This window comes from Ursus arctos, unplaced genomic scaffold (assembly GCF_023065955.2).
Source record: "Ursus arctos isolate Adak ecotype North America unplaced genomic scaffold, UrsArc2.0 scaffold_24, whole genome shotgun sequence".
NCBI classification, from domain to species: domain Eukaryota; kingdom Metazoa; phylum Chordata; class Mammalia; order Carnivora; family Ursidae; genus Ursus; species Ursus arctos.
Genome location: NW_026622919.1, coordinates 10,937,149 through 10,960,664, shown reverse-complemented (window position 1 = coordinate 10,960,664; position 23,516 = coordinate 10,937,149). Strand labels below are relative to the sequence as shown.

The window sequence follows — 23,516 nt, the reverse complement described above, 5'->3', positions numbered from 1 at the left end:
ACAATGAAATCTCTACTACTTTTAGAGATAAAAGAAGAGCTTGACTTCTTACTACTCAATCTGCATTCCGCGGCATGCAGAATCGCACTTACTTGAGGGTCTCCTAAAATGGCAATCCCAAAGGTCAGCTTTCTTTTCTGTCCTTCACTTAAATGTTTAGCAAGGTTATCCTGAATGTTTTGTATGTCCAATTCTAATAAGATTCTTTGTACCTATGCAAGAAAACACACAAAGCTTAAAATCCAAGACAATTCATATTTTACAATTTTAATTGTCCATTACAGCGGATCTTTTTTATAGGACCTCACTACCTAAATTGTATTCATAACAGGGCAGGTAAATCACTAAGGCAAATTCTGTGGTCATGATTTAACTTGGCAAATTTAACTTGCTAATCCAAGCATGGCCATTTACCTCTTGTTCCACTTCCTGTGGCTGAATCCCTTTTATTTTAGCAAACAGCCTGAGGTTTTCCTTCACGGTGAGCACCTCAAATTGAACATTGAATTGAGGACAGACACCAGTTATCCTTTTGATTTCCTCCAAGTCTTGCATTTCAGAGAGATTTTTATTATAGATGGTAACTGATCCTAAAAATAGACGTTAAAATAATTTAACATTGGTAAGATAATATGTTTTATTAATGCTTAGAGATCTTATTCAGGAAAATATTGGCATAGATTCACAAATATCTAAAATAACGACTTCACAATGTATTAACAACTACAAATTAATATTAACATAAATATATGTTCAGGATGGAATATCTTTTCTCTGGAATATCACATAGCAATGGAATAAGGCTAATGATTTTCATAAAAATTTGGGAAATATAAAGTATATTCAAAAACCTATAGTCTGAAGCATGAGAGACTATGGACTATGAGAAACAAACTGAGGGCTTCAGAGGGGAGGGGGGTGGGGGAATGGGATAGACTGGTGATGGGTAGTAAGGAGGGCACGTACAGCATGGTGCACTGGGTGTTATACACAACTAATGAATCATCGAACTTTACGTCAGAAACCAGGGATGTACTGTATGGTGACTAACATAATATAATAAAAAAACATTAAAAAAAAAACCTATAGTCTGGTAAACGATGTTAGATAAACACTGTTTTCTCTTAAGCATTTTAACCTTAAAATAAGAAAGGCAACATATGACCTCTGGGCATCTTGCCTTTGAGAAATTTCTTTTTGCTCACCTTCTGTTGGAACAGACGACCCATTAAGGATGTTCAGTAATGAAGATTTGCCAGCTCCACTATGACCCAGAACTGCTGTGATTTGACCTTCATATATGTCAAAGAGCAAGTCTATTTTTAAAATAAAATATTAGCATTATAAATAAGAGGGCATTAAAAAGAGCTGGTTCTAAGAGTAGAACAAAAAATTTATTTTAGTTGTATATTCTCAAGCATTTAAATAGTTTAAAACATATAATATCCAATATTTTCCTGGCTGCTAAAATAACCTGGTTACTGTAGAATGTTTGTAAAATAAATACAACCACGTAAGATAAATTTAACTATAATTTCAAATACTAACACTGTAATACACTTTCTTCCTGTGTATATGCATGTGCATATATGAACATGTAAATATATATATATATATATATATACACACATACATATATATATGGATTTTGATCATACTCTATTCTTTCCTAGCTTACATTTGCAAATGTTAAATGATAAACATTTTTCATGGCATTAATTACCTTCCAAAATATATTCACCAAAACTGTATATTTTCCCCTGTTATAAATTTTCTATTCTTTTACTACAAACCTTTTGCATTTAGAGGTCGGTAGGAAAAAAATCATTTATTTAAGAATCCTTTACTATTTTTTTGTTTGTTTTCTTTACCACCAAGTGAAAACCAAACTCTGTTATGAAAAGTTGTTGGATAAAATTTTATAATTTTATAAAATAAGAATTTTATGTTATATCTAAGAGATCAGGTTCCTTCAATTAAATTATGTGACCTACTTTCAAACATTACTGAAATTAATTAACAACTGGGATGAATTCCAGTTCATCCATTTCCATCTGGATGATCTTGGATAAACTAAACAGCTATTAAATGTGCTGGTAATAATAATTACATCTAAAGAGAAAATTCTTCCTATTATAATACAATCCATTTAAGTTCTCACTTAAAATTCTACTAAAAGATTCTTTAAAAAATTGAAAAAATTAGCTCAAATAATTAAGAAAAATTAAGGAATAGCAAGATATTAGTTTTGACTACATGGTATTAAAATATGTTGGAGAACAGGGAGCCTGGGTGGCTCAGTTGGCTGGACATCTGCCTTTGGTTCAGGTCATGATCTGGGGTCCCGGGATCAAGTCCCATGTTGGGCTCCCCACTCAGCAGGGAGTCTGCTTCTCCTTCTCCCTCTGATCCCCCTTCTTGCTCTCTCACTCTCTCTCTCCTGTCTCTCTCTCTCCAATAAATAAAATCTTTAAAAAAATGTTGGAGAACTATAGTAATTAAAATAATATGTTAGTAATACAGTAACCAGTGGAGTAAATATCATAATTAAAATAATGTTACTACTCCAGGATACACTGACTGATAGAAGAAAAAAGAAGCCTAAGATGGAGCGAAGTAGACATAAAAAAAAAGGATTAAAGAAACAACCTTTTAAAGTCATCAAGAAGATGAATTAATAAATAATATTGGGACAACTAAACAAATATGTCAACAAATTTTACATTTACTTAAGTTTTTAAATGGAAAAAAAATGGTGTTTTCCAGGGTAACAGAAAACTGATGATACCTATCTTGGAACTGATCTATACTAGCTGGAAAAAAAAAAAAAAAAGAAATATAAGCCTCAGTTTCTTCATCTGCAAAATGGGAGATTTTGTATGAGATACTATGTATCTCATAGGGTTAAATGAAAAAAAAGTCTGTGTAAAGCACTTATCATAGTTGCCAGCACACAGTAAGTACTCAATAAACTTTAAGCATTTGTTGCTATTAATATTATTGTTGTTGTTAATTATTGTTATTCCCACAAGTGTATAAATTTTTATAAGTTTGAAGGGAAATGATTTGAAATATGAATAAGAAGCTTAAAAACATAGTCTCTTTGAATAATTTACATTTAGAAATTTATATACAGGAAATAATGATATTTACAAAGATTGAACAAGAAGGCTTATTACAGTTTTTTTATGATAATGAAAAATTGGAAACAAGCCAAATTTTGTACACGAGTGTAAGGAAATCGAGGTAGCCATACAACAGGATCCTGTCAGCCACTGAAAGATAGGCTGTAGGTAAGGACTTCAAAGTGTGTTCCCGAAGGTTCCAAAGTTACTACAGGAGCTAGTCGCATGGAGAGAAGGTGGAGAGAGTGCAGCTCCCCCCTTACTTCCCAAAGAGCAGCTGTAACTGGTGATTTCATATAGTTTTCTATGCACTGATATTCATTGTTTTTCATTTTTAGGGTTTTTTTTGAAGATGTCTAGATGTAAAAAGTAGTTCGTGGTTATTGATGAGTACAAAAGTAGTTCATAATGCACTCTGGAAATTGAAATGACAATTTTAAAAAGTACTTAAATACATCCTTGGCTAAAATTAAAGAAAGAGACCACAGATCTAGATGGCATTGGATGGACAAATCTGGGGTGAGAATAAATTTGCTGACCCAGGTACAGGAAACTCTCAAAGTGAGAAATGATCTCAGAGGAATAAATAAGATCGAGTTAAGGGACACTATCTGCTAGAAAGTAAATGCAATGCACATGATGAGAACTCTCAACCTTAGGGGAGGTCTGTGGTTATGCTTTTGTAACTTTTAAGGCTTCCTTCTCTTGTAAAAAATCAATTACAGTCTTCTTAAAAACCATTATTAATAAAAGCAAGCTGTCCTCTATGAAATGCAGCCACTAACTTGGATGTTTACTTCAATGCTTGTTATAGAAAACTATATTTGTTAGAATTTAGTATCAGATACATTGGTTGATTCAAAATTATAACTGTGTTTGCCCTGGGGATAGCGACTTGTGAAATTTAATTCATTGTCAGTGGTGTTACTCGTCTCGTTTTAGTTAATCTCACTGGTACATAGAAACTACGTAGGTTCCCTGGCTGGTATAAAAAATATATAAATTTTAAGTCTAGATGTTTTTTCCTCACGGTGCAAATGAAATACAATATGTTTTTTTGCAAACTCATCTTTAAAAACAAAGTGAAATCACACTTTTCACTGCATGACCCCGTTCTTGTAAATTAATAGATCCATGAAACATCCAGAAGGATGTTATAGCCAGCTCTTAATCACGGTTAATCTCCAAGGGATGGAGTTAGATTGTTTGTATCGTTTTCTTTTTCCGTTTTGCTTATCTACATTCACAAAGTTTTCACACGGAATTTTCCCCGTTTTTTGTAATAAAGAAGTCAACAAGACAATGTTTGTCTTTACCTTTCAATGCTTCCATTTTCCCAGACTTTCCTGTATATTCTTTTTGAACATTTCTGATCCTGAAATGACAGAAGTGGTGTTACTCAGCCAACACAGAGTAGGGATCAGGAACAACCCCAGTCAAAGTGATAGATCCATCAACCTCTTTATGAGAAGTAGGGGATGGCATAACCAGTGTACTCAGAAAGACAAAGACTTATTTTTGATTAATCATTTCCCCTGAGAGAGAAAATGAAAGTGTCTCTTTGGAAAGTTACAACAAAATGATTAGTGTTTTGCTTTAGAAAAGCAGAACACTTTGAAATTGTTCTCACTTCTTTCTCTAGCCCTAGAATACTTGGTGTTTCCTCCTCTGTACAAGATCAGCTCATTTATCTGTACTCTTTGACTATCACCTCCCACCCCACCCCCATTCCCTTCAAACTTGCTCATTAATCAGACCTTCTATCACCTGCATTTTCTATAGTTTCCTCTCTGATAGTTTCCCTTTGGCCCGTAACTCTGCTTTGGATTCAATCAGATTTCTCTCCTCTCCATATTTTTAAACATTTTTGTCAAAGTAAGAATATAAACTTGCCATGTCCACCTTCTCACTTTCTCCTCAATTGCTCTGGTTTCTGAGTCCATTACTGTAGTGAACCTCTTCATACTAAAATCATTAGAGGCCTCCTAAATCACCAAATGTAACAAAGACTTTTCTAGCCTTACTTATGGGATTACGAGTTGCTACTGGTGATGTTGTCCTTGTTGAAAGTGCCTACATTCAAGGTAACATTTGACTTACTGGTTTCCCTCCTATCTTTCTAAATGTCCTTTCTCTGTTTCCTTCTTAAAATTATTGCGTTCAGTTAGCCAGCTTATTGTACATCATAAGTTTTTGTTGTAGTGATTAATGATTCATTAGTTGCATGTAACACCCAGTGCTCATCCCGACGCGTCCTTCTCTGTTTCCTTGAAAGGTCCTCTTCTTCTGCCAAATACATCATCTTGGTGTTCCACAGGTTCTCCATGTACATTATGGTCTTTTCACTCTAGACTCTCTTGATGGGTTATCTTATTGATCATCATGGTTTCAACACCAACCTAATGTTGACCCTATCCTTTTCCCTGAGCATCAGGCTCCCACATCTAAAGGTTTCATCTGAATATCACACACATGCACACACATACACACACACCTCTCTAAATGAGTGATTACCGAACTTGAATGCACATTAGAATCCCAACGGAAACTAATGCAGGACAAGGTAGGAACCAGGCTCAACAGATTAGAGATGTCATGACTACATAAGATCATGTACAATGCATTTTCAAATTCAAAGGGAAACAGAATTTAGCCACCCTTTTCTCTGAGCACAGGTCAAAATAAACATAAGGAAATCTATCCAACCAGGATGCTGGCAGTGGGGGTTTAACCAAAGAGTCAGGAAACATAAAAAGAGAAAGGCTTAAAAGGTATTGAATCTGACGGGGTATTTTATCGCTGCCTTTCCTTGCACAGGGGGATGGACTCCCATTGAAATGGGGGTTTTATGTTTTATTTTAATAAAGAAACTTCCATCTAGGAGCAGCCGGTTGCTTCTGGATTTCAGAGATGAAGACAGCCATTTGTTTGGGGCAGACATTCTGCTTATGTTCTGGGAATGCTGCATGAATAAGCAGAAGTTATAGAAATGGATAGTTGTGCATACAAATGCCCCCAGAGAAGGAAAATTGGGAGGGGGATAATAGCTGAGAGGGAGCCAGCTGTGAATAAAAAAATAGATATTTTTACATAGCCAAGATACTGGTTCTGGTTAGAACTCTGCATGAATTTCTCTATACTTCCAGATGTGTATAGCTAACAGGTGGCTAGGGAAAGAGGAAGTGCTCATTGGTTATAAAGGCGAGAGCACCTGTGAAAAGGGGAATCAACACAGAAATAAGGAGGGAGATAAGGTGGAGGGTGATGTGGTAACATTATATGGAGCCAAGCAAAGAGAATTTTCCTTTCAAGGAGCAGTCAGGAGATATTGGTGGTCACGTGGAAGAGTTCAAAGTAACATTCACAAAGACAAATTTCTTCTTCAATATTTTGCCCAGGCTCACCCTGCTGCTGTTGGTCAGTAATTAATTTGCCTTGCACCCACATGTTGCTGTAAGAGTGAATACCTGATGGCTTCTTTTCCTTGGAATTCTGGAGCAACTGGTTCAAAATAATCCTCAGAGGGATGCTCAGGATCTATTTCTTTCTCGATGACCTTATTATTAGTCCTCTGATGTTGGAAACAAGATGAGTTCAGGAAAAATAATGGAGAATAATGGCGCTCATCTCCATCTAATTAATCAAGAGGCAATAAAATATTGGATCAGTCATATTAGAACAATGAGTAAAGAAGCCTTATTCAAAATAGTGCAGAGTATCTTAAACTTTTAAGCATCGTAGAGAAATTCTTTTCTAACTTCCTATTATTGAAAACAAAACTTGTCATAAAGTAAAAATGAAAATTCAAAGGAAATAACATATGATCCCAAAAGTTAAACAACATAATAGAACTTTGAAGAAAGTATATATAAACCAAAGTTCTGAAAAAATGTGATCTCAAAGGTATTTAGGATGAATGAAACCAAATATTTAGGGGGAAAGCCCTAATCAGCAAATAGAAACAACTGAAACATGTTTGTGAACTTAAGAAATCACTTGATCACAGGGGCTCCTGGTTGACTCACTGAGTTAAGCAACCAACTCTTGATTTTGGCTCATCTCATGATCTCAGGGTGGTGAGATCCAGCCCCACATCAGGCTCTGTGCTGAGCATGAAGCCAGCTTAAGATTTTCTTTCTTCCTCTGCCCCTCCCCTCACTCAAGGTGCTCTCGCTCTCTCTCTGAAAAAAAAAAATCACTTGATCACAACTATATGATTGGACATAATACTGAAATCCATATGGTATGTGAATGCAAAGTACAGGAAGAAATTGTATCTGTTCAGGATAAATATATTATCATTTTCCAAATTTAAGACAATGAAGTAGGATTTGTTACTAAGAGCTTTCAGATATTAAACCAGAAGTCACAGAAAGATAGAAATATATTTAATAATTGCATAGAAACATACATGACAGCTTTAAATACAAAGTGGAAAGAAGATAAAAAATAAGATAAATAAATAAGATTGTGCAAGGAAAAAAAAGCATTCTGATGCTAGCATGTGTGAAGGAATTCTGGTCTGAGATCATGACCTGAGCTGAAACCAAGAGTCAGGTGCTCAACTGACTGAGCCACCCAGATGCCCCAAGAACTATTTATTAAGAAGCACTTTCACCATATGATGGCTCTACACTAGCCAAAGCCATGTTAAGAACTAATTTATTTCAGCTTGTACTGAAACAAATCTTTTTTTTTTTTTTTAAAGATTTTTTTATTTATTTATTCAACAGAGACAGAGACAGCCAGCGAGAGAGGGAACACAAGCAGGGGGAGTGGGAGAGGAAGAAGCAGGCTCATAGTGGAGGAGCCTGATGTGGGGCTCGATCCCACAACGCCAGGATCACGCCCTGAGCCGAAGGCAGACGCTTAACCGCTGTGCCACCCAGGCGCCCCATGTACTGAAACAAATCTTAAATACCGTTCTTTGAAAACATGTTCAGGGATTCTTGAAAAAAAAGTAACATTATTTAATTACCATATATTTGTAATGTATATTATTAAAATCAGAAGAATAACTGTTTTTACATAGAAATTCAAACCATTAAAACTCTGAAGTAGAAATAAAGAACTCATTCAGCTTGTGATGGGAAATATTTGCTATTCTTTTTTTCTTAATATACATTTATATAACCTTCAGTAAAAATGTATAATGTGATCAATATGTGCAGAGGTCAGAAAAAAGCCACTTTTACTTACAAGGTAAGATTTTGTCAAAGTATAATGCCAATGCCAAGTAGAAAAGTGCATCAAAAGCCAATATGGAAAAAGTTGCAATCATTACATATGAGTCTCCTGAAGGGTCAGGAAAAATTATACCATTCATAGTATTATCCAAGTAGATAATCTAAGATTCAGACAAAAATAATAATTAATAAATTTTTAAGAAAAATACATACAAATAATTCAGCATAGCAGCAAGAATTATCACTTTATTAAACAGCTGTTTTGAGAAACACTTATAATGAAGCTATTGGTGTAACTATTTCTATTTGACAGCAATCCAAGGATTATAAGAAGGAAATACTGACTTAAAAAACATGATGCTCTAAGAGCAGGAATTTTTTAAAAAGATTTTATTTATTTATTTATTTATTTGAGAGAGAGAGAAAGAGAGAGCATGAGCAGGGGGGAGAGGGAGCAGGAGAAGCAGACTCCCCACTAAGCAGGGAGCCCAACACAGGTCCTGGGATCATAACTTGAGCTGACGGCAGATGCTTAACCAACTGAGCCACCCAGGTGCCCCTAAGAATATGAATTTAAATGATAAGTCATTTTTTTGTGTTCATAAAGTCATTGTAATATTGCAAAATATCTACTCTATGCAGCAGAAAATACACATTTTAGAAAGAATATGAAGAATTGTTTGAACCATCATAGTAGGATGATGATAAGAGAACTTCTTTTTCTAGTTATTACTGCAAATAAAGATATGTTTATAATTCTGTCATGTAACAATAGGTGTTATGTTCTAGGTGTTATTCTAAGACTTTTTATAATATCTCATTTAATCCTCACCTAACCCCCCAGGGCAAACCTTATCATTTTTATGTTCATTTTACATGTGGTGGAAGTGAAGCAAATAGAAATTGAGTAGCTTAACCCACTAAAGTCAAAATCACAGTAAGGAGCATCAAAGGTGAATTCAGAGCACAGGAAGTCCAGCTCTCAAGCCCAGTTCCTCACACAAGGCAATATACAACTCTATTTGTGTTAAAATCTTAACATTTCATGACAAAGTTGAGTTATTCTGGGAATGCAAGTCTGGGTTGACATTTTTTTTTTTAAAGATTTTATTTACTTATAGACAGCAAGAGAGGGAACACAAGCAGGGGGAGTGGGAGAGGAAGAAGCAGGCTCCTAGTGGAGAAGCCTGATGTGGGGCTCGATCCCAGAAGGCTGGGATCACACCCTGAGCCGAAGGCAGACGCCTAATGACTGCGCCACCCAGGCGCCCCTGGGTTGACATTTTAAGATCAATCTATGTAACTCAATATAAAACAGATTGAAGGAGACACTAATGTGGTTAATCAATTAGATGAACAAAAATCATTTGATACAATTTAATACCCACTTATAATAAAGAAAGTCTCTTCACAAATTAAACAAAAAAGCAATTTTCTTTAACCTGGTAAAATAGATGTACAAAGACCAACACCAAAAATCATGCTTATTATGAAATGTTAAAAGCTTTTCCTTTACTTGTATTTCTATTCAACACTGTACTAAAGGTCCCAGTCTCTGCAATAAGACAAGAAAAATAACTGGCATTAGAACTGCAAAAGGAAAAAATAAACCTTCATTATTTGTAGACATCATGATTATATGTAAGAAAATCCCAAGATAAAGCCCAGAAAAATACTAGTTTTAATAAAAGAATATAGCAAGAAGACTGGTTACAGTGCCAATTTACAGAAATCTGTTGCATCTCTCTACATTAACAGCAAACATTTAAAAATAAGAATTTAAACACAGATGCTATTTATAATGGCATCAAAAGTATCAAAAACTTTGGAATATATAAAAAATGTGCAAGGCTCAATACTTAAAACTAAAACAATTACTAAGGGAAAGTGAATGTGAAGATATGTTATGTTCATGATCAAAAAAAAGTATCAGGGTGCCTGGGTGGCTCAGTCAGTTAAATGTCCAGCTCTTGATTTCAGCTCAGGTCATGATCTCAGGGTCATGGGATCCACCCCCTGAGCTGGACTCCGCACTCAGTGAGAAGTCTGCTTGAGATTCTCTCTCTCCCTCTTCCTCTGCCCCTCCCTGCCACAAGTGCTCTCTCTCTCTCTCTCACTCTCTCTTAAATAAATAAATCTTTTTAAAAAGTGTCAATTTCAGGGCGCCTGGGTGGCACAGCGGTTAAGCGTCTGCCTTCGGCTCAGGGCGTGATCCCGGCGTTCCGGGATCAAGCCCCACATCAGGCTCCTCCACCATGAGCCTGCTTCTTCCTCTCCCATTCCCTCTGCTTGTGTTCCCTCTCTCGCTGGCTGTCTCTATCTCTGTCAAATAAATAAATAAAATCTTTTTTTAAAAAAAGTGTCAATTTCCCTCAAATTGATTGAAAAATTCAACTGTACCAAAATGTCAACAGCTTTGTGTATACATATATATGTGCGCGTAACATGATAGGTTAATCCTAAAATTTACAGCATTCAAAGAACCTAGAATAGAAAAAAGTCCCTTGGAAAAGAAAATCAAGTGGTAAAATTATTACTACCAGATATCAAGACATATCAACAAAAACAATTAGGACAATGTGGCAACAGTGCAAGGATAGACAGATGGGTCAAGACATGATTGGCTGAGCTGTGACAAAGGAAATACTGCAATTCATTCAGGGAAAGGATGCCTTTTCAATAAATGAAACAGACGAAATTGGATATTCATGTAGAAAAATTAATACCCTTCTACCTATAGATACACAAAAGTTATTTTGAAATGGATTTTATATCTAAATATAAAAGTAGAATCAACTGAGCTTCCAGATAAAAACATGGGAGATTATCTTTATAACCTTGGGGAACGCAATGATTTCTTAAAGATACAAAAGCACTCGACAGAGAAGAAAACTTGACAAACTGGACTTTATCAAAAGTAAGAACCTTGTAAATTAAAAGCACCTTGTAATGAACCTTGTAAACTAAGAGAGTAAAAATGTCAGCAACAAATCACTGAAAAATGTCTCATATCCAGTGTATATATAAGAAATCCATACAAAGTAACAAGGAAAGATACTAAGTCAGTTTAAAAATGGGGGAAAGGGGCGCCTGGATGCCTTAGTTGGTTAAGTGTCTGCCTTCAGTTCAGGTTGTGATCCTGGGGTCCTGGGGTTGAGCCCTGGGTCAGGCTCCCTGCTCAGCAGGGAGTCTGCTTCTCCCTCTGCCTCTGCCCCTCTTCCCTGCTCAAGTGCTCGCTCGGGCTCTTTCTCTCTCTCAAGTGAATTAAAAAAAAATATTTTTTAAAAAATGGGGGAAAAACCTGGATAGGCGTTTTACAAAAGAGAAAAACCAAAATGCCACTATGCATATGAAAAAGAATTAAATTTCATTATAAAATCAGAAAAATGCAAATTAATACCAAAAGGATTATTATTGCAGATCCACCAGAATGTTTAAAATTTGGAAGGCGGACAATACCAAATGCCAGTAAAGATTTGGAGCAACTGTAACTCTGAAACTCTTGGTGCAAAAGTAAATTGATGCAATCACTTTGGAAAAATATTTGGCAGTAGCTATGAAGATTAAGATATACATACCCTAGGTCCTGCTATTTAACTCCTACATATATACCAAACAGAACTGAATGCCCATTTTCACTAGGAAATATGCATAAGATTTTTTTTTCAGAGTTAACATTAGTCAAAAACTGGAAAGTATTTTTGTTCATCAATAAGAAAATCGATAGCATAGTCACGTACTACATAACATACTACGTATGACACGGAGTCACATACTATGTAACAGTCTATTACAGCAACACTCCAACTATGGATGAGATCTAAAAACATAATGTTGGGGAAAAAGTCAGATTTTTAAAAAAAGCACTTTGGAGAGTATCACTTATATAAAGTTGAAAGCAGGCAACACTAAAAAAATTATACTTAGGAACACACATTAGGTGATAAATGAAAAGGCAGGAATTGATGATCACAACACTTCTATCTTTAGGAGGAAGGAGTGTCTGGAGGAGTTTCGGAGTTGTGGCAGCCTTCTATTTCTTGATCTGGTTCATGAATACTTTGACATACTTTATAAGTATTTGTTAAACTCTTTATAGTCCTGAAAATGTTCAGATTTGAGGTTTCAAACAGAGGTTTACACAATAATTAGCTAGAGAATGCCTTCATTATATAAAGTACGAGGAAAGGTAAACAGTTGCACATGAAAAACAAGAAGAGAATACTTCAAAATGAAAATACACCTGAGAGGTGAAAATCTGTCCTAGTCAAGACGTTTTTATTTAAGTTTCCTTGTGTGATGGTGATTTTTCTACAATGCAATAATAACACTTTCAAATCTAGCTTTAGGGGAAAAATTGTTTAGAATAAATGCTCTTAATTTGAAAGAGTGTTTGATTATAAGGAATCACGCAATATCAAATTCTTTTGAAAGTTCAGTAATAAACCAATGAACTACTTTCTTACCTTACTCATTCCAGCAGTGAAGGCAAAGGGGCTGCAAATACTGAAAATCCACTCCAAAGAGGAAGGAAGTTGTCTATAATATACAGCGAATCCCACACCCCCACAAAAGGCATCGAGGAGAAACAGAGCCAAATTGGTGAGGAGAGTTTTCTTTAACAACACGCTCATCAGGAATGTTAAAGTTATCTGAAAGAGAGAAGACATCTGGTCGTTAAACAGATTTAGTTCACTGAGAATCATTGGCAGCACAATACAATACGGATCTTTAGATCATAACGTAAGTATTTATCAGTGAGACGGTGATGAAAATATTTAGGTATAACAATGCTCAGCCCTTTCCTCAACCCTTTTGTAAAGAGGATCCTTTTCTGTCCTCCTCAACTACTCTGGGCTTTAGTTGCTAAAGAAAGGGCACGGAGAAGCTGTGTGAGAGTTGAGGAAAGAATAGAAATGCAGACTTGGAAACACTGGAAGAGCCTACATTAATATATTAACAAAGGGCATCCACATACCCTCTGCAGAATTTAGAGGCTCTTGTTTTACACGAAGGAAGAGGCATGACATGGGGAGTGAGGGCAAGGTGGAGTGTCAAGAGGGAAATACTGTGAAAGCCACCATGTTACAGAGAACCTTTGGGGAAAAGAGATGGGTCCTCCCCTCAAGGGCATCCTCACTAAAATCTTCTAGAAAAGCCTTAGAGCCAAATATTTTCAGAATCAGAATTTTTTTTCTTTTTGATGCATCATTTCATTAATTCAGAACTCTATGCAAAAGAGAGGTCCAATTTTATTTACTTTACATCATTTTCTCACACTATCATAGAGACTTTCTCTAGCAAACACACACACACACACAATGGACATTAAGGAAATAACTATAATAACCTCCAGAGAAATGAATTTTTGCTACAGATAATTAAGACCTAAAGCAGAGAATGTGGTAATAAATGTATGAACTTACCAAAGATAAGCCATATAAGAAAAAGAGTGTAAATATGACCGTGAAGCCCGTCATGACTATAATTTGGGTAGATGTTATGATAACTGTAATCATCATGGAAATAATGAAGGTGAAGCCAGCATAGATTAAACCGCAGGAGAGCCTAAAAAAAGACAAAAAGTTATTTCAATTATTTTAACTTCATTATGAAATATTTAAAACATACAAAAATATCTAAAGAATAGTACAATATTTAACCTTCTACTTGCCACTTAGATTAATAACTACAAGATTACTAATATCACATTGGCATGGAAGTAGACAGCAGCTCTGTGTTCACATATTGTATAAACAGTATGAACACTACATAAATAGTATCATCTTGAATGTGTTCTTCTGCTTGCTTTTATCAATAAACATATACAATATTATACACTGCTGTGTAATATTTCATTGTCTGAATATATCCCAAAGTTTTTCTGCCCATGGACATTTAGGTTGTTTCCAATTTTTATTTCTGATGCATTGTTGCTAAGAGCACTCTTGTACTTGGGAAGGAAAAATAAAATAAGATGAAAATTGAGACTCTTAACTGTCGGAAACAAACTGAGGGTTGCTGGAGGGGAGGCTGGTAGGAGGATGGGGTAACTGGGGGATGGGCATTAAGGAGGGCACTTGAGGGAATGAGCACCGGTTGTTATCTGCAACTGATGAATCACTGAATTCTACCTCTGACACTAATTTAAAAAAAGAAAAGAAAAGAAAAGAAAAGAAAAGAAAAGAACACTCTTGTACTTTTCTTTTTTGGAAAATGCACAAAATTTTCCCTAAGGTATAACTGCTGAGTTAAAGAGATTAAGTTTTTTGTATCTTTAATGTTATCACATATTACCGAGATGTTCTAATTGTAGAAGTGGGAGGAAATTTAACAGCTGCGGACCAATCAAGTAACCATGGAAGCATTGGGGGCAGATGATAATTTGACCATTTTTTGAGGATCTCAGCTGGCAGGACCTCCACTCTCCCTCCACTCTCCCTAGTAGTAGAAAACGGAAATTTTGTAACTCCACAAAGCCCATCCTACTATTGCTATTTCTACTAACAATTTCTTTCTTAAACTGATCTAAATAATGGTATACCCTTAAGTGTTCACACTGCTTTGCTTTAGATGAGCTGGTGTTCACATGATTATGAGGTAGTTACTAAGAAAGAGTATTCAGTCTTAGATCTAACAAGCCTGCAGGGTGTTTGAGTCCAAGCTTCTCATTTTCCAGATAAGTAAACTGTAGTTCCTATTATTACTTAATGGGCCTTTTCAAGGTCAACAAAGTAAATCAATAACAAAGCTAAGATTTGTTGCAGTCCTTCCTAGGCCACAGATCTTTTCCTCTACATAAAATTGCATAACTAAATAAGAATTCAACAGCTGAAAAAAACAGCGAGCCTATTAAAACCAGGAACTTGCATGAATATGTCCCAGTACAACAGGTTTAATTACTGCTTATTCGACTTCTTTTTAAAGGTCATGTCATTACAATGATTCAGACTTTGTTAGAAACATCAGCGTTTTTGGAAAGCATTTGGGCATTCTGCACAATCCACTTCCTGAGTACAGAAGGGAACTACTATAGGTAGGAATTGAAAATCTATAGAGTAGGAGAATTACAAATGAAGGAACTTAAAACATTACCTAGAAAAGGGAACTCATTGCAGGGAGCTGGGGTGGGGGGGAGATGTTAATAAAGCAATGAAAACCTTCATGATAAAAACAAAGCAATGCAGGCATCACACTGAAATAATAAATGTGGATGCATTTCACATTTATTGCATTACTTAAAAAAGAAGGTTGCCATAAAATTCATTTCCAATAGACACCGCATACTTAATAAAGACATTTCAGATTTGTTTTCCTTCTTAGTTTTAAGGACATATAAATTCATTTTGCTAAATTTAGGTTACATGCATACTAGGAAGCATTTATCCTGAGAATGAACCCACATCTAAATACCCAATACCTTTCTGATTTTAAGGTAGAGTTGACTTGTGCCTGCCTATTCTCAGGTAACTGCAGGATGCTGCCTCACAGGATATTCCCTGGACTGAAAAATTGTCCTTTTTACACAGATTTCCTGCCTCTTCCCTCCTAACAGACCTCTATTCAGTCCTTTGCATTTGCCAAAATTCACTTTTCTACTTCCTTTTTTGTTTCAGAAATAGTTTCCTCTTTTTCTATTTCATGATTAAGGTATATTAGAATCAAAACTCCCTCTTTTTTTTTTTTTTCTTAAAGATTTTATTTATTTATTTGACAGAAAGAGAGACAGCCAGCGAGAGAGGGAGCACAAGCAGAGGGAGTGGGAGAGGAAGAAGCAGGCTCCCAGCAGAGGAGCCTGATGTGGGGCTGGATCCCAGAACGCCAGGATCACGCCCTGAGCCAAAGGCAGACGCCACCCAGGTGCCCCAAAACTCCCTCTTTTAATCAAATATACTTTATATAAAATTTAAAATTTCCTTGACCATAATTTTATTTCAGAGAACATGTGGCTTGCAAAGAGTTCCTTACCCATTCCAGATAGTCCTACATTCCTAAAGAGTAATTCTCTTGATAGGGAGACTATACAAAGAAATATCTTCCAGGATTCAATATTGAAAAATGTTAAGTTTTTTTTAGGGTAAAAGAAACAGATTATTTCTCCTTTTTTCCTTTTCCTAGACAACATGAATATTGTAACTAATTACATTGCAGAATTCTCTGCTTTGGCCTGTTGGAAGCTTCGAACTTGTATGATTTGCATTTTTTTTAAAGATTTTATTTATTTATTCGACAGAGATGGAGATAGCCAGCGAGAGAGGGAACACAAGCAGGGGGAGTGGGAGAGGAAGAAGCAGGCTCACAGTGGAGGAGCCTGATGTGGGACTCGATCCCATAACGCCGGGATCACGCCCTGAGCCGAAGGCAGATGCTTAACCGCTGTGCCACCCAGGCGCCCCTATGATTTGCATTTTTATCTGCTAGTCTTAGCTACTTATCACTTTGTTAGGTTCTCATTTCTATTCCTCAATTATTTGTTTTTATTATAATACAAATACATGTAGACAGATATGTAAATAAATATAGGTATGTTTAAATATATCTATTTTTAAATCATTTAAATCATTAATGAACGAGGCAAGACACAAATATATCAGTGTATGAAGCAAATGCTCTTACTAAGACCTTATGTGCCATCCTAAGTGCTGTATGTGCTGGGCACATTTCATGCGCTATCTCAACTCCAACATATGGCACTTAAGTGCTGCAAAAAATACACCCCTGGTGACTAAACCTCTGACCACAAGCTAGCCATTATAGGATCGTACTTTTTTCAACATGAGGAAGCATGGAGAAATCAAATGATAACTGTGGGCAGACCAAGCAGGAAAGTTGCAATCAGGGCAGCTGGGCTGGAGTCCCAGCTCTGGTAGACATCATCCATTTGACATTGGGCAACTCTTTTACTCTCTTTGATCTTCATGGAACCTCTATCACAGCATTAGCTTAACATACTCATGGCATGGAGAAAGTGCTCGGCAAATTACAATCGCTATTTTGCATAGCAACATTTTAAAAGGAGTAAATAAAAAACGAGAACAAAAGAAGAGCGAGGCAATGTGTCAAGCTTAACCCATACTTTTTGAAATAATAACTTTTTTACTGCTTCCAAATTTGTGATTATTCATTTATTAGCACTGCTTGAATCGCTCACTCACCAGAAGGCTGATTCTTGCAGACCCATCATTTTCATAAACTCCTTGCACTTTTTTCTCTCTTTTGTAACATTAAGTGATACAAAATATATAAATGGAAAAAAGTAAAGCAGGCAGTAGAAAATAAACAGCTCCTTTTGAAGAACACCTTTGTATATAAAAGGCAAAGTCTTCATATTTACAGCAGTAAGTGACATCAATTCCTCCACGACGGAGTGATTTGTTGCGATCTACAGCAGGGTTTAAACAAATAAAGTCATTATTTGACAAACAGAAATCTGAATAAGCTATGGATATTATACCAATATCAATTTCCTGATTTTAATATTGTTCTGTGGTTATGCAAGATAGAACAGTTAGGAGAAACTGGATGAAGGGTACATGGACCTCCCTGCACCTTGTTTTTGCAATTCCTTGACATTCTGAAACTACTTGAAAACTTAAAGTTAAAAACAAAAACAATGTGTTCCTTTGCCTAAATCCAAATTCCACCTCTGTGCACCTGCTTCACTATATAAACATGAAAACCTGAGTATATATCATCTTCCATCAAAATCTGATGCCTATGGAATTAGCTTACTTTAATTATTAGAACTTTTCTTACTTGTATGATAGCAGCATTAATTGCAGCTTGTAAAGCCACAAATCCACTACTCCAGTATTTGGAAAGAGAACAGGAATGCCCATCATCCATATTCCAACAATGAGCTATAAGCACAAAGAAAAGCATAACCAACATTATCAGATGAAAGCAATTAGAGAATAAAAAACAAAAATCCAAGAGAAAACAATCTAGAGGAATCTCCACCAGTCAGAACGTATAGCCACACAGAAGAAGAGCAAATGAAAGTTCTTAATGAGGCAATTTTATTCATGGAGACCATAGTTAGCAGGCATAGAAAGTCTTAGAAAATAAAAAGAAGATGAAAGCAAACACTCTGATCCAACCATACTGGATTGCTTGCTCTGCCTTAAAGTGCTAAATGCATTCTAGTGCTACCATTTTTTTTTCTCATATGCTCTCCCTACAGATGGATCCGTGGCTCACTCTTTCCCTCTATCCTTACCTCTTCTCAAAAGCAAATTCAACACAGAGGTCTTTCCTGGTTACCACAAATAACAACATCTAAAAGAGCGTTCAGGCTCTATCTTCTAAGCCTGCTGTATTTTACTTTGTTGTTTTATCACCACCTGGCAAAGTGCATTGTTTTTGCCCTCCCCCATCCCTGACTGGACCGATTCGTGCCAGCAGGCTCTAATGCTCACTTCCACCCCAAGGCCAGAACAGTGCAGGACACATAGTAGACACTCAGTGAATGAATGGAAAAGAACCAACTCTATTAGTCATATCAATTCTGCTTCCTAAAAAGTCCTCAAACCCATTCACTCTCGTCGGCTGCCTCCACTCTGGTCCAAGCCGCCATCAGCTCCTTGGTATGCTTCCTTGCGTTCTCCCTGACCCCTCTGCAATCCATTCTCTGGGCTATATCTGGAGAGCTCCCTTGGGCTTGGGAATCTAATCACTTCTCTGCCCTGATTAAAGTACCTCCACAGCCCTCCATCACCCTAGGTTTGTAGGACGTCACAGGATCTAGCCCTGGGGTAGCTTCAGCCTCATTCCTTTCAGTGTTCTCTGTTCAGCTAAACTGCTCTTCTTCCACATATACTAACAGATGCCTGTTGTCACCCCAGGACCTTTACACTTGCCCTTCCTCTCTCTGAAATACAATGCCTTTAGTAGCCTCCACCCATGTTCTATTCCTTCTCATTAGTTTAAACCTCACTTTGCCAGGTAGGGCTTCTCTAATCCCACAGCCTATCAGAAACCCCTGGTCGAAGCCTCCCATCCTCAGCACCTTTCCTTGCACTTGTCATTAACTGTTCAATGTCTGCCTTTCCTGCGAACCTGGAACCTCAGCTGAGGCTAGGACCTCTCAGTCTTGATCCCTCTCTGCATCCTCTGCAATGAGCACCTGCACATTCACTTTACAGCTGTTGGATGACTCAGTAATGTTTGAAGAGTCATCTCCTACTGGGAAGATATGATTGACCTTGGAATAAGTTTAGCAATAAAATGTGCTTTCTCTATCTTCTCATGTTCTATCAAAAGCATCTCTGTTGCCCATCCTGACCTATCCCTTATGTTAAAAACATGAAAAATGCTACGATATTTTTACATGGAAAGTCACCTGCGAAAAGATCTTCCTTCAAAAATGGAATGTAATATCCCGGAAAAAATTTTAACTTATAAGAGAAAGTGTCATTAAAGACAATTCCCGCGATGCCAGTGATATTGTCTAGGAGTATTTTATCCATGGATTTTTGATTCGGTACTCCAATGATCCTTCTTTCTGTGAATGACAAGGTAAAAATAGACATGCAGGATTATACAGTTTCACCACAATGGAATGTGATAGCCAACTGTGTCGTCATATATTTTTCACTGGAATTAAACTAAAATCATTTTCCATTTAAATTAAACTTATCCCAAAGGGAAGGAGGGAAGTTTTTTTGGTTTTTTGTTTTTTTTTTTTAATGTTTTAGATTCTAGAATCAGGAGATATGCATGAGAATGTAGTGTTTTCTTTTAATAATGGCAAGTATTATGACAAGTTTCAGGTATATAAAATATTATGCTAGGGTAAGTATGCATAAGAGAATTGGGATACAAAAATAGAGGTAATCGGAGTAGTTATTATATAGTCAAGGGATTCCAGATGTCAGATTTACTGAAGCAAAGATACCTCATCTGATCTTTGCCTTGTGAGGAAACTAAGATCACAAAGTGACTCTAAAAGTCGGCAATGTCACTTATTAAAAATTAAGGATTAGGGAGTAGACAGCGAAACTGCACCCACTTGCCCTTGAGTGAAATACACATTTTACCTTAGTTATCTCAGTTGCATAGTGACTTCATTTAGAGTGAAGGTCTTTAAAGATGTTTACAAAGTATACCATATGCAGACAGGATAGCGTTAGATTATCCCCCCTTCCTTTTCATGGTTCTGAAATTACTGCTTAATAACCGTGACTTCATTTCTTTTACTTAGATGTCTTTTCCTGAGTTATCAACCTTAATCACTATATTTCCATGTTAAGAACATCTGCACCCACAAATGACATATTCTTCTAGACACTATGCTATAAATCTGAAATTATACATTTATTGTTTTAGGTAAATTCCAGTAGAAATGTAGACCTCCCTACACTGGACCCCCATCAAGCTGAAAGGGTTTAAAAGGCTACTTGTTATGAGAGAAATAAAACGCTAATTAAATTTGTAAGCTGTCATGATGCCTAAACAATTAGCATAATAGACCACTTTAAGTTCAAATTAAACATGTATACATCATATCAAAAAGATATAAAATAATATCAGTAATTCTTTTTTGCCATTAATACACCTACCTTTCAAAAGAGCAAATGTTGTTTTATTCATTATCTGCTGGGTTAGATCAGAGATAGGTGTATATACAAGAGCTAAAGAGTTATTCACATTATCTGCCCTTCCCAGATCTTGAGGAGGCAATCCAGGAAAATACATGTTTTCTCTGAAATGTGAAAATAGTCCCATGTACAATCCCAGAAGTATTGGGAGTGCCCATTCCTATAACAAGGGAAAAAAAGAATGAATTTAGATTATACTCCCTTAAAAAGTTCAGTCAATATCAAAGAGCCGTTGAAGACAAATTCCAGTTTTGCCACATGGTTGGCTTGTCTTTGCTCTCCGCTTTTCAGAGCAAAGGGAACCCCACAAAAAATGCATATTGAAATAGTTGCCACATACACCATTCTCAAAGACTAGAACTAAACTTTTGCATTAAATCATGAACTGCTGCAGAAGCTATCATAGAAACTAACAGAGTGGCTAATAGGATGACAATTCTGATGCATGGGCATCTGACTTTACAGTCTATAAAACGGAGACTATCCCAGACAGAGTTCATGGCGGCAAATAGCAACATTTTTGTCAGTTGTCACACTCTTGTATTGGAAATCAAAGAAAAAGAACAGAGTGGTAGAGACTGCCTAGTGGTTCACCAATATCAGTAATCTCTTCCTGCTTAGCACAATGCTGGACAACATTCCTAGCCTCTGGAAATTAAGTAGTACCAAGTGATTGAGTTCTAGCCAATGGAATGTGGGCAGAAATGCTATGTACCCCTTCAAGGCCTGACTCGTGGAATCATGCACAACCTTCTATATTTTATCTCAGTCCCTGTACTTCCAATTCTTCTTTTTTTTTTTTTTAAGATTTATTTATTTATTTTAGAGAGAGAGCGTGGGGGTGGGGAGGGGCAAATGGAGAGGGAGGAGAGAGAGAGAGACTTTCAAGCAGACTCCCCTCTGAGCACGGAGCCCGTTGCGGGGCTCAATCCCATGACCCTGAGATCATGACCTGAACCGAAATCAAGAGTCGGCCACTCAAACACCTGAGCCACCCAGATCGCCCTGTACTTCCTGATCGTCTGACTGGATGCAGAGGATCCCAGGGAGGTCTCCAAGGCCTAGGGAGATGACAGAGTCCCTAGATGAAGAAGGCTGGGTCCCTGAACGATTGTGTGGAGGAGATTCCTTCACCTTCCAGACCCACTTCCACCTTATTTCACTGCCAACCTTATTTAGACTATGAGCAGAGTGAAAAATAAATCTTTGCTGAGTTCAGCCCCTGAGATTTGGGGCTATTACCTATAGAAAGCCTACCTACCTAATGCAAACTGACCATCAGTGGTGTTACTTGGTCATAATTCTTGCAAATAATCACTGTGTAGAAAATTCATGGCTTTGAAAATAAGTCCCCCAAATTCAAATTAATCAATCTGCCAGGCATCCTTTTTATTATTTCTTTAATTTTATTACATATGGTAGCAGCTTTAACAGTTGCTATAATTTACCATACAATTAAATTTTCACTTACTCTCTTTTAAAAAAAATAAGAAATAGTTTTAGTCTTTGCAATTCTACATTGTTTCACAGACTACTATGAGTCTCTCAGTTCGACACATACAATGTGAGGCAACCTTAAAATCAACAAATCCAGTCTGTTACTTAAAATATAAAATAAGAGCCTCATTAAGCAGTGAAATAAAAGAATAATGTGAGCTGCCGAGAGAGGCAGACTTTTAAACATACCAATAAGCTCTCTCTTTTCATTCTCCATTTCTGAAGAAAATTCTTGCACAGAAGCGCTTGAGTTTGCTGATACACACTTTTCTGTTTCATATGCATTTAGTCTGCTATTAAGAAACAAGGAAAAGGTAAACAAGATGGAACATAAACTAGAAAAATAAGTGTAATAAGAAAAACCTTGGGAGGTGGGGAAGAAAAGAAAAAAGAAAAATCTTGATCATATTTTGGGGAAAATATTTAAAATATTATTTTAATAACACATGACTGCAAAATTTTACGTCAAGTATACTCATAGTAAGCTATTTGGAAAAGTGGGTAACGGTGGGGAGATAATGGCCAGTATCACAATTTTACAAAAATATAGAGTATAACAATAGAAAAGATATCATTAGATTTTAGAACTTGTAAGATACTTCACATTCTTTTACCTTTTATAACAGAAATTCAACAACATGAATAGAGTAATTGAATTATATCTCATCTGATTAATAATAATTTTTTGTTCTTTGCATTTAAATAGAAATGCCAGAGCCCATCAAAGTAATCAAAATTCTGATTAGTTAAATTCATTTGAATAATTAATTATGTCTATTAGATGTAACCCCAATGAACTGTTTTCCTATAGTATTTAACTTCCAGATTAAACTGAACAGCTTTAGGCTCAGCTAGCTGAATCCAGACTCAGAATAGCTGAAACCTGATTGTGAGACACAAGAAGAAACAAGTCATCTCACTTTTCTGAATTCAAAAGTTTCTGAATAACTGAGGAAGCAAACTACGAAGTAAGGAAGGAAGTAAACAAAGAAGAAAGAAAGAAAGAAAGAAAGAAAGAAAGAAAGAAAGAAAGAAAGAAAGAAAGAAAGAAAGAAAGGGAGAGAAAGAAAGAAGGAAAAGAGTGGGAGAAAGAAATCACATGGAAAGTA

The 23,516-nt window shown here is 36.3% G+C and overlaps 1 protein-coding gene across 5 annotated transcripts in view; it reads right to left on the bottom strand.

The window, feature by feature from the left end:
* Nucleotides 1–23,516, bottom strand: part of ABCA6 (ATP binding cassette subfamily A member 6) — a 72,726-nt gene that overhangs the window by 37,078 nt on the left and 12,132 nt on the right. For 3 of the 5 annotated variants that reach the window (XM_057317847.1, XM_044389099.3, XM_026512369.4), the window contains 13 exons: nt 22,597–22,697; nt 20,872–21,070; nt 19,653–19,814; nt 18,068–18,171; nt 17,467–17,693; nt 13,738–13,879; nt 12,778–12,963; nt 8,325–8,472; nt 6,593–6,758; nt 4,442–4,500; nt 1,206–1,316; nt 415–590; nt 93–212 (listed from right to left, as the gene is read on the bottom strand). In XM_057317847.1, coding sequence (XP_057173830.1) covers nt 93–212; nt 415–590; nt 1,206–1,316; nt 4,442–4,500; nt 6,593–6,758; nt 8,325–8,472; nt 12,778–12,963; nt 13,738–13,879; nt 17,467–17,693; nt 18,068–18,171; nt 19,653–19,814; nt 20,872–21,070; nt 22,597–22,692 — 1,896 coding nt within the window. In that variant the 5' untranslated portion in view covers nt 22,693–22,697. Of the gene's footprint in view, nt 1–92; nt 213–414; nt 591–1,205; nt 1,317–4,441; nt 4,501–6,592; nt 6,759–8,324; nt 8,473–12,777; nt 12,964–13,737; nt 13,880–17,466; nt 17,694–18,067; nt 18,172–19,652; nt 19,815–20,871; nt 21,071–22,596; nt 22,701–23,516 lie in introns of all 5 variants that reach the window. The other 2 variants (XM_044389100.3, XM_026512368.4) reach the window with 1 other exon arrangement.